This window comes from Falco peregrinus, chromosome 4 (assembly GCF_023634155.1).
Source record: "Falco peregrinus isolate bFalPer1 chromosome 4, bFalPer1.pri, whole genome shotgun sequence".
NCBI classification, from domain to species: domain Eukaryota; kingdom Metazoa; phylum Chordata; class Aves; order Falconiformes; family Falconidae; genus Falco; species Falco peregrinus.
This window is the reverse complement of record NC_073724.1, coordinates 53,110,464-53,124,911: the sequence shown is the minus strand read 5'-3', so window position 1 is coordinate 53,124,911 and position 14,448 is coordinate 53,110,464. Positions and strand designations below refer to the sequence as shown.

The 14,448-nt window shown below is 40.9% G+C and overlaps 1 protein-coding gene across 1 annotated transcript in view; it reads left to right on the top strand.

Annotated features, from left to right (window-relative positions):
• RFX8 (regulatory factor X8) overlaps positions 1–13,815 on the top strand; it is a 29,429-nt gene extending 15,614 nt beyond the window's left edge. The window contains 7 exon segments of the mRNA XM_055802009.1: positions 296–409; positions 1,067–1,217; positions 2,625–2,683; positions 6,975–7,131; positions 8,701–8,795; positions 9,955–10,069; positions 13,533–13,815. Coding sequence (XP_055657984.1) covers positions 296–409; positions 1,067–1,217; positions 2,625–2,683; positions 6,975–7,131; positions 8,701–8,795; positions 9,955–10,069; positions 13,533–13,789 — 948 coding nt within the window. The 3' untranslated portion in view covers positions 13,790–13,815.
• The last annotated feature ends 633 nt before the right edge of the window (positions 13,816–14,448 follow it).

Below are 14,448 nucleotides of genomic sequence, written 5' to 3'. Positions count from 1 at the left end.
TCTGAGCCCAGCACAAAACATGAGGCCATGGACATATATCTTTCACTGTATCCACATATCCATGGCACAATGCTTTGTTTCTTTCCTCTTTGTTATGCTGCCTTGCAAAGTTCAGCTTGCTGCCCCAGGATGCTTCCACTTGCGCTGGAGCCCAGTCAGGATGGGGCCAGGCAAAGAGTCCAGGTCCACAGTCATTCTTTCACTTCTGTGCTTATGTGTGTCATTTAACTGAATCATGCTTCACATTTCACAAGTGTCAAACCAGTGAAAATACATAAAGGACTTTGTGCGACAGGTGGAAGGCTGTATCATGTCATTCTGGAAGTCTCTGCGGCCTGAAATAATACCACTGATGTCCTTGCCAGATGTATGCCAGATGTTGAAAAGCTATGATAGGCAGCTATTCAAGGTACTGTAGACATGTTTGTTTGTTGCAATTATGTTATTATGTGTTTGTGTCTTTTCAGTAATGCTACCTGAGGAGAAAGGCCAGCTGTTTCTTTTGTGCTGTACAATGGGATTTTTGTTCATACCTCAAGTCTGTTCCTTGGTTTCTTCTGGAACAGCACAGTACAGATTTTGAAAGGAACCTTTCTTTTCTTCTTCCATCTTGCTGCTATATATACCTTTGAAAGTCTCTTAATATCAATGGAGTATACTGTCATAAATGTGGTCTGTGTTCTGGCATGAGGTTATGTGACTGAAATGTTGACTAATACCTCTTCTTCCAAATCACAGGAGTTATTTTTTCCTCTGAGATTACTACTGCATTTCTCAGTGACGTTCTACATAGAAATATGATGTTTTCTGATCAAAATAATTTGCTTCATATTTGCAGCAGGTGATTAATTAGTGTCTACTAATAAATTAATGAAACCATGTTTATTGTTAGGATCTTTTCCCTTTTGCTAATAAATGTAACTTAGCTATCGCTTAATTGGAAGGCAAAAAACCCCAGGCTTCTTTACATTTACATTTAAACTATCAATATAAGAGTTCTGTTTCATGCTGCTGTAAATATGTGTAGTACACCTGTCATGTGCAGCTGTACGAACTTATATTCTAGGAAATGGAGAAGATCCTACTTGATGATTTCCTGGAGGAGGTGCCTATACAACACATGAGGTCAATCAGATTGTTCAGTAAAAATGTTAAACTTTGGCTGCTTAATGCTTTGGTAGATTTTCCATTACCACTCCAAACATCTAAATCTGAAGGTATGTTTGAGAAATAGATTTTCATAAAATAATGTTATCTTAAACTGCAGAGGAGATTGTGTTACAAGACTCACATGGAAAGTATTGTAGAAACATTTTAAGCTGACGTAGCTTCAATCCTAGTGAGGACTAGAATTAGTTGGTATACAGTTAAAAATAAAGTCTCAGATAATGTGTGAGAACAAATTTAAGCCAAAATTATCCCAATTCATGGTAAATTAGAGTGTATTTGAATCTTTTTAAAGATCTGACTCTTGCCATAATCACTTTGGTTGTGTAGATGATTGAATAATATGCAGTCTGCCCTCTGAAATTTAGGTATTGTTCTGTCTTTTCACCTTGTAAGGGGGTTTGTGCAGATAAATTAATTAACAGCTATAGTGCAGTTCAATCTAAAGGGAAAAAAAAGCCATAGTCCCATAGGGAAACTATGACTGTCATTAGAGGAGGAATTGAAAAATCTTTACTCTACAAAGGTGTGTGTATATGTGTGTGTTTGTAAATATGTACATACATACATATAAATAGCTGAAGATTCTGACTAAAACAATGTTGTGCTGTTTCTCATTGAGTGAAGACCAGCTTCTCAGTGGCAAAGCAGGGCTCCTGTGTAGACAAAAGATTGTATTAGTATTCATATGCTCAAGGAAGACTTGCAGACAGTCTTAATTCCAGCATTCTTACACGTGAATGCTTGACAGAGCAAACTTAGTAATGTGTTTTGAACATGTGTGTGCATGGAAGTACACGTAATTAATCAGCTGCGACCCTTTGTATATACATCCTGATCTTTCTGGTTTGTACAAACTTTAAAGAAGCAGAAATTTTCACTTGAAAACCATTCCCTGTCTACAGAAGTTTGTAAGTAGCTTTATAGTTGGTTTTCCTGTAACTAAGAGTCAGTTACTTTACATTTTATTCTTAAAAAGGATATTCTTTAACTGTGCTTGTCATAATTACAACACATGAACAGGAGAAAAAGAAACCAACTCCTATTAGCAGTACTGCAGAATTATAGATGCATAAAGGTTGAGATGTAAGCGCTCAAAAAAACCCCCAGGAGGTTCAGAAGTAACGTTGCACTCATTCACCTTAAACCATACACATAAAACAGTATTAGTCTTGATTAAGAAGTGCTTAATGTAAAAAAAGATTGGCAGTATTTTTCCTGTCTGTCATGGGTTAACAGATTTGCAGTGAAGGAAGAAGAGTGGTGGCCTGCGCAGCTTCTGACTGCGAGGGTCCCAGCCCAGCCCCTAATGCCAGCTCAGCACCCCCGCTGTGCCTGCTCTTAGCCTCCATAGCCCTCCTAGGGATCGACTTTATAACTTAAAAGATCTGGCTTAATTAATGTATTTTAGACTGTAAAATGTTAATGATATGAAACATCTGCCTCTTCTTTGACAGAAGTTACAGTGTTTATAAAAAGACTGAGGAGAAAGACAGACCTTTCTAACTTGGCCAAGGTATGTTCCAGAATCCGTGAAACAGAAAAGCTGGGCATCTCATTTGCTCAGGCAGTTTGGACTGTGTATGAGATGCTCCATTGTAGGACAAGAGCAGCAACACAGGTGTTCCTAGCTGCATACAGACCACGGTCCAAATCATGCCCACCCTCCTACCTATCTCCTCCCACACCCTAAGTATGCTGAAGGGGCCTCTTCCTCCCTCAGGATCCTGTGAGAGCCCCTGAGATATAGTCAGTGGTCCCCCATGGAGAGGAGAACACAGTAGCTGGAAGGGTCAGATGACAGTTTCCAGTATCTCCACCCAGCCACACCAAAGCCAGTCAGCACATGGCTGGAGTTATTCTAAAACTGGTTTTATGCACTGTCCCAGCCACTCTCTGACAAGTGCAGCAGCAGCCTGCACGAAGGGAAATCACAAATGTACTGGCTGCTGTGTACACTGAAGTGAGAGAACCTTTTGAATGGATCGCAGAGATCAGCCAGCAAAATCTTCTCCATCCTCTAGCCAAGCAGCGCTGGAAGGAGCGCCGCAGAGTGGCACCCTCTGAACTTTCCTCCTCAGGGTCATCACTCAGATTGGCTTTTTTCCTTGGGAAGAAAGAGACAAAAATCTCTCTAACAATTAATATCTCTGCCTGCTTTTTGCTCTACAGTATCATTCTTCTCAGCTATGGATGTACATCCAGGAGCTGAATTTTTAACCCTTTGAACACTGCAAAGTAAATTGTTTCATTCAGTGCTGCATTATTATGAGGGGCTGTACCTTCCCTGCAGCATTCTTTCCATTGGTGTGATCCATTTCCATTTGGATACTTCCAAAACCTTGGGCTTTGAGCTGGTCTGGGCCACAACAGAAGAGATAGATCATGAACACAGAAGAAAGCAAAAGAGAACAGATGGTATATTCTCTCCTCTCCTTCAAACAGCAAGTACAAGATTGTCCCAACAAGCTGCCTGGCTTAAGTCACTGCACTCTGTCCCCACACCAAAGGGCAGGAAGGAATGGAAATGTGGCTTCTTGGACTGCACACAGGAGGGTCACATTCTTCCTTAATAAACATAGCTTTTCTTTATAGGAAAACTTTATTACCAGCAGCATGCAAAACATACACTTCAGTTTAAAGAAGTTTTTAAAAATAAAAATAATAGGTGCAAACATTGCACCAAACATGTATAGGTATGCTAACACAGGCAAACAGTTCAGTGAAGTGCTGAGCACTCACAGTTCTCATTTACTGCAGCAGCCCATGGAGATACTAAATAGTTGAAAAGCTCAGCTTCATGTGCTTCCAAACAGTGCTGGTTATGCATTGAAGAACGTGATCCAGCAAGACTGCAAGTGCCAATTCCATTTGCACGCTCAGACTTTACGTCACCCTTCTTGTGCTCAAGCCATTATCTCAAGGGACTGGTTGTGGCTTTGTGATTCTTCCCTGCGTATTCCTAATGGGTGGAAAAGCTGCAGAGAGTCAACATTGAATTTACACCCACAAGATCTACAGCAAGAGAATTGCAGCCTAGTTGGAGGGCATTCTCTGGCAGCAGCCTCTGGCTGCACTACATCCCCGTTACTTGTTGTTTAACCAGCATGAAGGGAACCCAGCAGACCTGAGAATCGGGGTCAAATCTATACTTACAGCTGAGCACATCCTGGTTCTTGTTCATGTTAACAAGCTCTTGGCACTGTTCTCACAAGTAAATGATGTTTGTACCTTCTGTAGAGCCTCTTTAAAATACAAGGGAAGGGCAAAGGCGTTCCAGTGTACCTGAGGATTAACCCCACTGGCCATTTAAAAACAGTAGTTTCAATAAGTGAAATTATGTAAGTCTTCTAAACGAGCATCCCGATAGCCTTTCAGCAGTCGCACAGTCTCTGTTACGGCTTCCATTAGAGATCCTGCCAAAGCCGTGGATATTGGGCTCCAGTGAAACAGGGCAAGAAACAAATACCAGCCAAACGTTCTCCTGTAAATGCATCCCCCAGTCCAGCACACACCAGAAGGTGGTTAGCTGAGTACCACAGGTGTTTAAAAGTTTCAGCTTGTGAGAAACACACAGATGCTTCATGGGGAGGTGGACATCCCTCAGAAAGAACTGCTGAGGGTTTTAGTCAGTCAGACCTGATCCTAGACTTGTGTGGATTTGTATCCCATTTCACCTGGTGGCCCTCATCAGACGCTCATGCAAAGTGGGTATGAGCAGAACAAGTGATACCTCACTCCTCCATTGTACTCTCCTGGCTTCCAGCAATCTGAGATGAAGGTTATATCTACATCTTGGTGTTTAATAGTTTGATTTTGACATCCACAACATCTTGGGGTAGTGAGTTCCATGGTTGGATTATTTGTTACATGAAAAAATATTACTATAATCTTTAAGTAATATTTAAAAACCCTTCTTGATGTAATTCTCCCTGCAAGTCTCCATTACATCCTTCCTCAGTTACTTCTATCCAAAGCTGAATTTTATCTTATCTTCTCATATTTTGGAGTAATTTGATATTTCTAATCACCTTCTCAGTTTTCTGTGTCTAAAATGCACCTGGAATTTCAAATAGAGACTGATGGTCAAAGCAGGTGAGAGTGCTCCTAATGAGAAGTACTATGGAGGAGCTGTGCAGCTGCAGCCTCTGAAGGGTGTAATAACACCATCCCTTGTAGAGTACTTTGCAATAATTTAGCCACCTGGTGAGAAAATAGGAACAATTTTGGCAGGGTCATATTCAAAAGGAAAAAAAAGTTTCTTTCCTATCATGTGTAGATAAAGCAGGCTGACAGCTGCTACTACCTGGACATGCAGAAGTAATTAGAGCATAAAAAGGTGCAAATTCCCTGTGAGAAAGGAATGCGAATATGATGCTTGTTGTTTCCTGGGGCTGATTCCTGCCTCTGGTAAGCTGTATTTAAGTGTTGTCAGAGCTGACTCTCAGTCATTTAGAGAATTATATTTAGTATATTGAAGTGCAATGGCTAAGGGGAGCACTCTCGAATATTGGGGCATAGAGTCATGTGCTAGCAGTGTACTGAAGATACATCATTCCCAGCCCCTAGTCATTCCCAGCCTTTGGGTCATGTGTTGCAAGCAGCAGCTCTTCTTCTGACACTGGAAATTCCAAGTAGCATAAGAAAAAAGCAACATAAGAAAAAACATAAGAAAAAGAAAACATAAAGAAAAAAAAAAGCAACATAAGAAAAAACATAAAGAAAACATTGTCTTCAACTTGGCTGAAGGGGATTACTGAGTGAGAATTAGAGTGCTTTTGGTATTTCAGTAAAGCTAGAAGAATGACGAAAAAGAAAAATGGCTAGATTGGAAATTATGTTTGCAAACAAATGGTCAGCTGCATTCACTGCTGCTCGTGGGGTCATGGTAAGCACCTGGTGAATGGGATTTGTTTGAACATCTATGCATCCTGAAGTTTTTCTGAATTTTACAAAACATATTTTTCCTTTGGAAGGCCCAGCTGGATGTGGACTATTCATATAAAAGCCCAAAATTCAACAAAGGCTTTAGGATCTCACTGATTTCAGTACAGAAGTGTGAGACTACATGCATGGCTTAGTGATTTTTTAAAAGAATCATGTTTATTTTCTAATTTCCTTCACTGTTCTCATAATTTCATCAAGAACCTGAAGAAATACTGTGTGATGTTAGCAATTAATTAAAAACAAATAAATAAATGAAGAGATGAGGATTAAATGTTAGGCTGAAAATTGTTTGCACTATCTGTGTGAGTAGTACTTTTTGGGACAAATATGAAGCCAGATTCATTCACAAATGACTCATAAGCAGATAAATGGGGATAAAATCCTGAGTAATATTATTTCAACTAATACGTTATTTTTACTTTCTCAAAGGTTTGGGCAACTTGAGAAAATTTGCCTTTGAATTTAATTGAAACATGTACTAAGGACAGGTAACATGGGGGGAAGGTCAGCCCTGATACCCCATTCCATGTTTTAGACCAAACACCGGTATTTGGCGTAACTGTAAGAACTCTAACCAAAACCAAATGCCCGGGCAATTGCCCAGATACTTCAGGCATGTTAGCCTTGTCTGCTCCATCAGAGGCAACAACACAGTCATTGAAGAGAGTATCTCCCAGAACAAAGAAAAACCCCTTAAAGAGAACTTAAGATTAATTTCCTTTGATTCTGCACCACCCACCCCCACCCCCCCAGTTTGGAGACTGGTTATATAAAGTCTAGTATTGAATAAGGGAAGCTTTTTGACTGACTTAAGGGCTTGAGAAAATTAAAGGCATTAACCATTTCCTTATTCTCTATAGACAATGAGAGCAGTCTTGGAGAACAACAGCAAAGTCACTGTTCTGCGATCAGGCTTGCATGTTGTCATCGATCAGGGATTTCTGGATGTGCCTGGAATCCTCTTTCAAAACAAGCTTAGGAATCTGGAGGAGCTGCAGAACAACATAGAACTGAAATGTAATGGGTTTTTTGCTATATTTTGTCTTATCCACTTAAGCCCTTGCTTGCCATTGTTAAAGCTCCAGCATTTCCGCTTGTTTATTCATGGCATCGGCCCTAATGGGAATTACAGTCTTGCTGTAACCCGAAGTGCTGGAAAAGAGCCAAAAAATTGAGAATGGAGCATGTAACACTATCATTCTAACTTTAAAGGTTAAGAATGAAAGGCTTTCCGTTCTGACTCTTAAAGCTTTCTGCAGGAAAGGAGTTGGGTTCGTGTTACTAAATTATATATCTTCTAGAAGAAGGTTGACAAGCAGACATATTAATTTTTTATCATTTTCTTTGACAAAAAAAAAGAAGTTTCCAAGTGTTACATTTTTATATTTTCCTCTCTCATTAATCAAAGTACACAAAATCATTTCTTGTGGCCAGGTTTTAAAATATTGTACGCTGGACGAGGACTATTGGCTTTTCAGCTTTCATGTCCTTTTGCTGTATTGTGACCTTTGGGATTGATGTTGTGCTGTAAACAATAAAATATACAGTTTGTATGCAGCCATGACATAATGCATTTGCCAGCTTAATGAAAAGGGATGGGAGCATAATGGCAAGTTAATTTTTAGATTAATGGGCTGCCATTTAAATTATTAGTAAGAGACGAGCAAGTTGGACTAGGCTGTGCACAGAACTGACGGAGGGAAACCTCAGGTTTTTGCTTCTGGCCTGCCACCAGCTTGCTCGCTGACAAGGGGTGTGCCACAGCCTTTCTGTGACTGCTTTCGGTAGGAATAATAATTTGCCTTCTTCACAGAACCATCAAGAGAACCATTTAAAAAATATTTATGTACATCTTAAAATCAAAACCACTGTGCAGAATGCTTTTATTACATCTGCTCATTATATTAATGAAGATCTCGCTCTTTCCAAGGTGGTATTATTGCATTTTTTGTTTTCATTGTTTTTCCAAACTGTAATTTATAATAAGCAAGGTTTCACCAACCCTGTCCATATGCCTTCTTGAAGGAAGATGTCTCAGTTACAAGGGTATAAATTCAGAGAGCTGCCATAGTGATGCACCTTTTGGCACTGGGTGATAGGTTCCAGTCTTCTGGGGGAACAGCTGCACTGATATGTGGCAATATCATCTATATTTCTGTTGGTCTACAGAATATTCTGCATTTTCTGTTATTGTTTTAAGACTCTTCTCTCCCTCTCAACAGATTTTAAAAAAAAGTGTTGGGGTTTTTTTTCTCAACCACATAAAATCTCAGATAAGTAAGTTGGTATTGCATATAACCAAATTTCAGCTTTCACATTGGAAGTGTTTATTCTTGCCACCTTTGCCACAATGACTAGGTCAGTGCAGATATGGTGGAAATGGACATAAACATGAATTCTGACTGACTTCAGAGTAGGGTACTATTCCTCACTAACGCAATGGTATTATTATATTAATCAAAATGCTAAGAACAGATGTCTGAATATATTTTAAGCTAAAGATAAAAGGAAAAAAAAAGCTAAAACTGTAGAAACAAAAAGCAAGCCAATCACTCTAAGTAATGATCTCCCTTCTATATTTCATAGGTTTGAAGGACTTGGTGTCTTTGCTGTCACGTTTCACAGATATTCAGCTTCTCCTGGAATGTGTGGCTTCAAATCTTCAAGCTTTTTTCACTGAGGTATAAAATCAATCATTTCAAAAGAGAAAGAGTGATCACATCATTTATCCTGCTATATGTTGACTGTCACTAGTTTGCAGAAGCTACTTTGTACACTAGCAACCTGACCAAAATGCAGATTTGCATAAATACAATTTATGCATGCTGCAGAAAAAGGGAGAATTAATTGGCACACAAAAATTCCATCTGTCCAAACCACTACAAGCAAATTTCTGCGCATGTATCCACTTGGGCAGTTTCAATATCTACTCTCATTTCATAGATACACTTTATAACAGTCCCCAGTAAATTAAAATTCGGAAGAAAAATGTTAGTAAAAATGAAGAGAAAACTTAATGTTTCCTGAAATAATTGATTCATGAAACTGTTGACTTTTAGCAGGTGGTAGGAGTGTGAGAATTTCTAGTAAATGTCTCTAGCTCTTGTGGAAGATTCAAGTATGATCATCCTTGGAAATGTACCTTTCCAGAGGCTACCAGCTCTACCATCCCTGGTCCATCACTGTTACAGAATTAGTGATATCTTGATGGTACTGCTGCATTCAATTGGTTGCCAAACCAATTAACATGGGTCTAGGTGGTGGTTAAAGTTTGGGTTTGGTGTGGGTTTTTTCCCCTTTCTGAAGAAGCAGGGTAAACTGTACTTCTTTAGCTTGATTATTTCCTAATTTTTTTTTTTAATTTAGAACAGTACTTCACAGTTCTGTGGTGCCTTCATCTCAGAGAACCCTCAGCTACTTCATGGGATGGTGTAGAGAAGATGGAGTGGGACTTTTCCTGGGGATTCACAGTTATAGAGCATAAGGCAATAGACACAAGTTGCAGCAAAAAAAATTTCCAATAAATAAAAAGAATAAAAAATACCATGGGAGTTGTTAAGCATAGAAAGAGGTTACCTGGAAAGGCTGTGGAACCTGCATCCTGAAGGTATTCAGAACTTGGCTGGGCAAGGCCTGAACTACAAAGCTGGCCATGCTTTGGACAAGAGGTGGGATTAGATGATGTCCAAATTCCCTCTCAGCCTAAGCTATTTTAGGATTCTAACAAAAAAACTCCTTGTTCCCTTTTGTATGCAGTTCGTACAGGGAAATAGTCTGCAACACAATAAGGAATTCTTTCAACAAACTTTATCGTAAAGCAGTTTTTTTCCTTATCTGCAGCCAAGCAGGAGTAAAGAGGAGTTTAGAGAAGCGGCATCAGCTTTTCAGTTGAGATGGAGCTTCCTGCTGAGTGGAGTAAGCAAGGCTATGACCCTCAACTGCTCAGGCAGTTTTGGTACGTAGGGTCTTTATACATGTATATACATATATTTATGTATATTAACTCTCGCCTGATGCCCCTATCTGACCTGAGACAGCTGAGGCAACAGATCTTTTTAACCGGCATAAATTCATGCTACAGTCCGTAGGGGCATCACTTCTCCCTAATCCCTTCCTTGCATCAGGCAGCACCACTCGCCTGGCGATGTGGTTAGACAGGTCAGGGAAATGAAACGAGTAGTTCGCGATGGGATGACTTCTCTGACCCAAACCCTGGGATGAGCAGAAGGGAGAGCAGGAGCGTCCCGGCGGCCCTGGCGGGAAGGGCAGGACTCCCTCTTTCGGCAGAAGCCATCATTTCTCCGTGGGGAAATGGGGAACGGCAGCCCCAAGGGTGAGCCGCTGCTCTCTCTCCCTAAAAGGCCTGCACACCCCCGCTGGGGCCACTGATAGCCCAAACCATAAAAATTCCAAATCTCTCAACTGATGGCTCCAAGTCCTTCAGGTCCTTCCTATGTAATGCAGCCCAAGCAGAGCCACCGCAATAACTGCTTGCCAAAAAGGCAGTTAGCTCTTCTGACAAACGGCTATACGCTCCTTTTCCTTAGGCCTTACACTGACATAAGGGCTTGCCTACCACCAGCAAGCCTGTTTAAGGTGTTACACTAACCGAAAACTAGACACTCCTTTAGCTGGGTTAGTTTTCTGCCCGTTTTAGGGCTCCAAGCTGTCAAGCAGCAAATCCATCATGCACCAGAGCAAGGCAGGAGAAGCAAAGGGACTGTGCAGTCACATTCACTTGAACTGGCTTGAAGTGGTACAACCATGTCTTAAATCCGTTCAGTCTCTTCCATTTCTATATTGCATCAACCCTACCTGTCTTTCTCTTCATTTGTAAAACCTTTCAGAGGCTCGCTCTCTATTATTCATTGTGCAGAAATGCACCATCTCCTTTGAGCAACATCTGATCCCAAACTGTATGAACTGCTTTTTAGATTTTTCAAAGGAGCACCTTCATATTTTTTCCTCTTCTGTTGGATGGGGCTTCACACAGATAGCCAAAGAAAACCTCATTATCTTCTTCGAAATTCCCCTTCAAAACCATACTTTCATGTGCTTCCTACAAAGACATAACAAAGGGGTATGTTACGGTTGTCGCCTTTTGTATTCCTCCCCTATTACTGCCTGTGTTTGTGCAGGTATGTGCGCACCCCTTTTCTGCATCTACCCACTATCTTTTGCCTTGTATCTAGATCGCAAACTGTCTGCAGCAGGATCAGAGTTTTGTTCTGTGTCTGCAGGGAACATAGCACAGCAGGGTCCCTTGTCCATCAGCTGCTGCATTCCTGTAATAATAAAATAACCATTCCTTTCTCTCTCTCCAGAGGAGTTCTGCACCACACTCTTAAATGTTACATGTAATATTTTGGGCAATGAGGAAACTGGGAATGAATTCCAAGAACAGCACTGGAAGCATAATGTTTATTGAAATTCCCCATGGTGGTGAAATCCTCTTCCCTCTTTCCACAATAAGAATTGATTAATGAATTGCCTCCCTGTTCTGCAGTTGTCAGTGGTTGGGAACACAACACTGTTACCAACAACTAGCTTTCCTTAAACTAGTCACAAATTATATTTTCATCCCACTTATGATAGTCTTCCTACTATACTTCAGTAACACTAAGGCTGAATTTATTCTCACGTATAAGAGAGTTTTAAAATGTTTTTTAATCTTTTGCTGAGATGCTCCAATTAATTTGGTCATTATTCTCTTTTTTCTTAACACCCTTCGTTCTTTAAGATGTTGGATTATATGAGCTAACAATGTCCCTTCTCTCCCATCTTTCTGTTATGGTAAGATACTGAGTTTTAGTGGACAAGGCTGAAACAGTTATGTTAACAAGCCATCTGGTGTAAAAGTTCTGTACTACGGGTTATTGCTTTTCAGAAAAACCTTAAGTCTCAGCATTTCTTGCAGGAATGGTGGGCATCTTGCAAGTCAAAATATGTAGCATCCACACTGAAGAAACAGAATTACTTAGGGAAATGTGTGAGTGTCATGTTAATGCAGTGTGCCTCCCCCAAAAATAAATCACATACCAGTAACCAAAACCAAACTTACTTCTGTCTGGGGCTTTTACTTTGGAGCTTGGCACATCTGGCACACATAATATACTGGCATACTCACACCTCAGAATTTAGGATTGACTTTTACGCTTTTCCAGCCCAGCCTCCATGTGGTGATGCTCAAGTGTGATGGGAGGAACCATGCAGTTCCCTTCACTGTAAGGCAGCAAGGAACAAGTGCGCTACAGCAGTCAGGGCTAGTGAGACCTCTACAGCTCTTTCAGCTGTACCTCCTCTCCACCAAATGTGCCTCTGCCTATGTCCATCACCGAGCTTCATGTCAGCTGGTACACCTGCCCTTCCTTACGGGTCTGCCTTCTGAGGCATTCAGGGATGTATTGATGAGCCACACTGGCTGGACAGTGACCTGTACGTTCCTCTTTTGCAAGCAAGCTGCTTCAACCTACTCCCTTTTCAAAACTGTGTCCCTCTGTATTATTCCAAGGGACAACTAGAGTTTAGCTTTTGTGTCACGCTTACTCCTCTTGAATACAATGAAAACACTGGTGAGACTTAGAAACACGCACGGACTACTAGTGTCAGGTCTGTATAGCTGGAACTCCAAATATAAAAGTCCCTTTCCTTGTCCCATAGATAAACAAGTACTTCTACTTCCTTTGCTGGAATGTAGGACAAAAGGACAAAGAGCAGCTTCTCAGGCACGTATAACGTCAAAAGAGGCAGTATTTTCCATTTTTAAAGCTCTGTAAACCTTGGTCAGTCATATAAATTGTGGTATCTCCTTGTTGATGTCCATATAAACATATCTATGAGATGCAGAGGTTATGAATCGCTTGATGAATCCCTGTGCAGGTTGACGGCATGGAAGAAGACCTACTTTTTACTGTAAGGGCTTTCAACCAAGGTATGATTCAAAAGTCAGTGGCCTCAGTCTCTCTTGGCTTTTAGCAGTTATGTCCCAAGCTGCAAGGTAGACCATTTAATGTCATAGGTACAAGACACCCAGACAGCTGTAGGAGGGTTTGCTTGGGAAGAGATGGGATGATTTATCTGTCCAAGGGAAGAGTGAAAGTGACGTGGTTGTTGCATAAGCCTGGTAGTAGCAGTGAATGTGGGGGAAGAACTTGAACAGGAAAGCAAATGAACACCAGTACACTTTCCTCTCTAGTTAAAATAAGGGGGAAAGGCTTTTGCTTATGTTTAAAATCTGCAGTTGGTGCCTGTTTTGCTGTGATATTTTGAAGTACTTAATTTTGTCAGTACTATTTGATGACTGTTAGTCTGCTACTTTGCCTAGCCCATTACTATAATGAAGCCCTTCAAAAAAGTACATATGAAGATAAGTAAATGAAGAGATTGCTAAAATTATTTTTGTTTTTCTTTAAACCTAGGATCCTGGCATTTGCTTAGTATGCTACTCATGGATTTTGTGGCTCACGTTTTCCTGTCCTATCTAGAGAAGGGAGAAGAAGACCTCTGGGTCCCAGTGCAGAATGAATCGGCTGTTCTTTGTGTTTATGACCCCAGCCACCTTGGGGGCTATTTTTCAGAGCAGTGGCCTCAAGCCAGTGCTCCACAGGCAGCTCTCATAACTTCGATGGAGAACCAGAGTAACTCTGGAATAAGCAAAACTTTTCCAGATTTCTGAGTTGTTCGGTGTACACAGCCACAGGCAGTAAGGTGAAATAAACTTTAACTTTACAGAAAATTAGCCCCCCCCAAAAGTTATAAATTGGAAAAATCAGGAGGGATGGGGAGGGGTGTGGTTGGTTGGGTTTTTTTATGTGTGGAAAGTAGAACTAATGAAATCTAAGTTTGCATGGAGCTGTGTCCAACGTCACACAAACCTCAGGCCACAAAGCATCCTCCACATCCCATCCCCACCCCACAATCCCATCGAGGCATCATAAACCGCACCTCCCCATCTTTCCAGATCCCTGATTCTTTCCTTAGGTTTCCAGCAGACCTTTGGCATCCTTCAGATTCCCCAAGCATTGCCTAAGAAAGAGCAGCACTGCGCTGGTGGGTTGGGAGCAGCTGAGAAACAGGCTGCATGTTATTTATTGATCAGAAGAGAGAGCACATGGTGCAGTCTTTCCTTGCTGTTGGAAGCCCTGAGAGGCTCTGTTTCCTCCAGCTACCTGTTAATTTTATCAAAAGATGTAGAAGTATGAAATCCTTGAGACCTTTCTGCTCCACCAGACTTTCTTGCAGTCAGTCCGCTGCTTCAAACTTACTAGCATAAGGGATAACATACAGGCAGAAAACAAGATAGACTCTAATATTCCTAGGATACAAGGCTAAAAA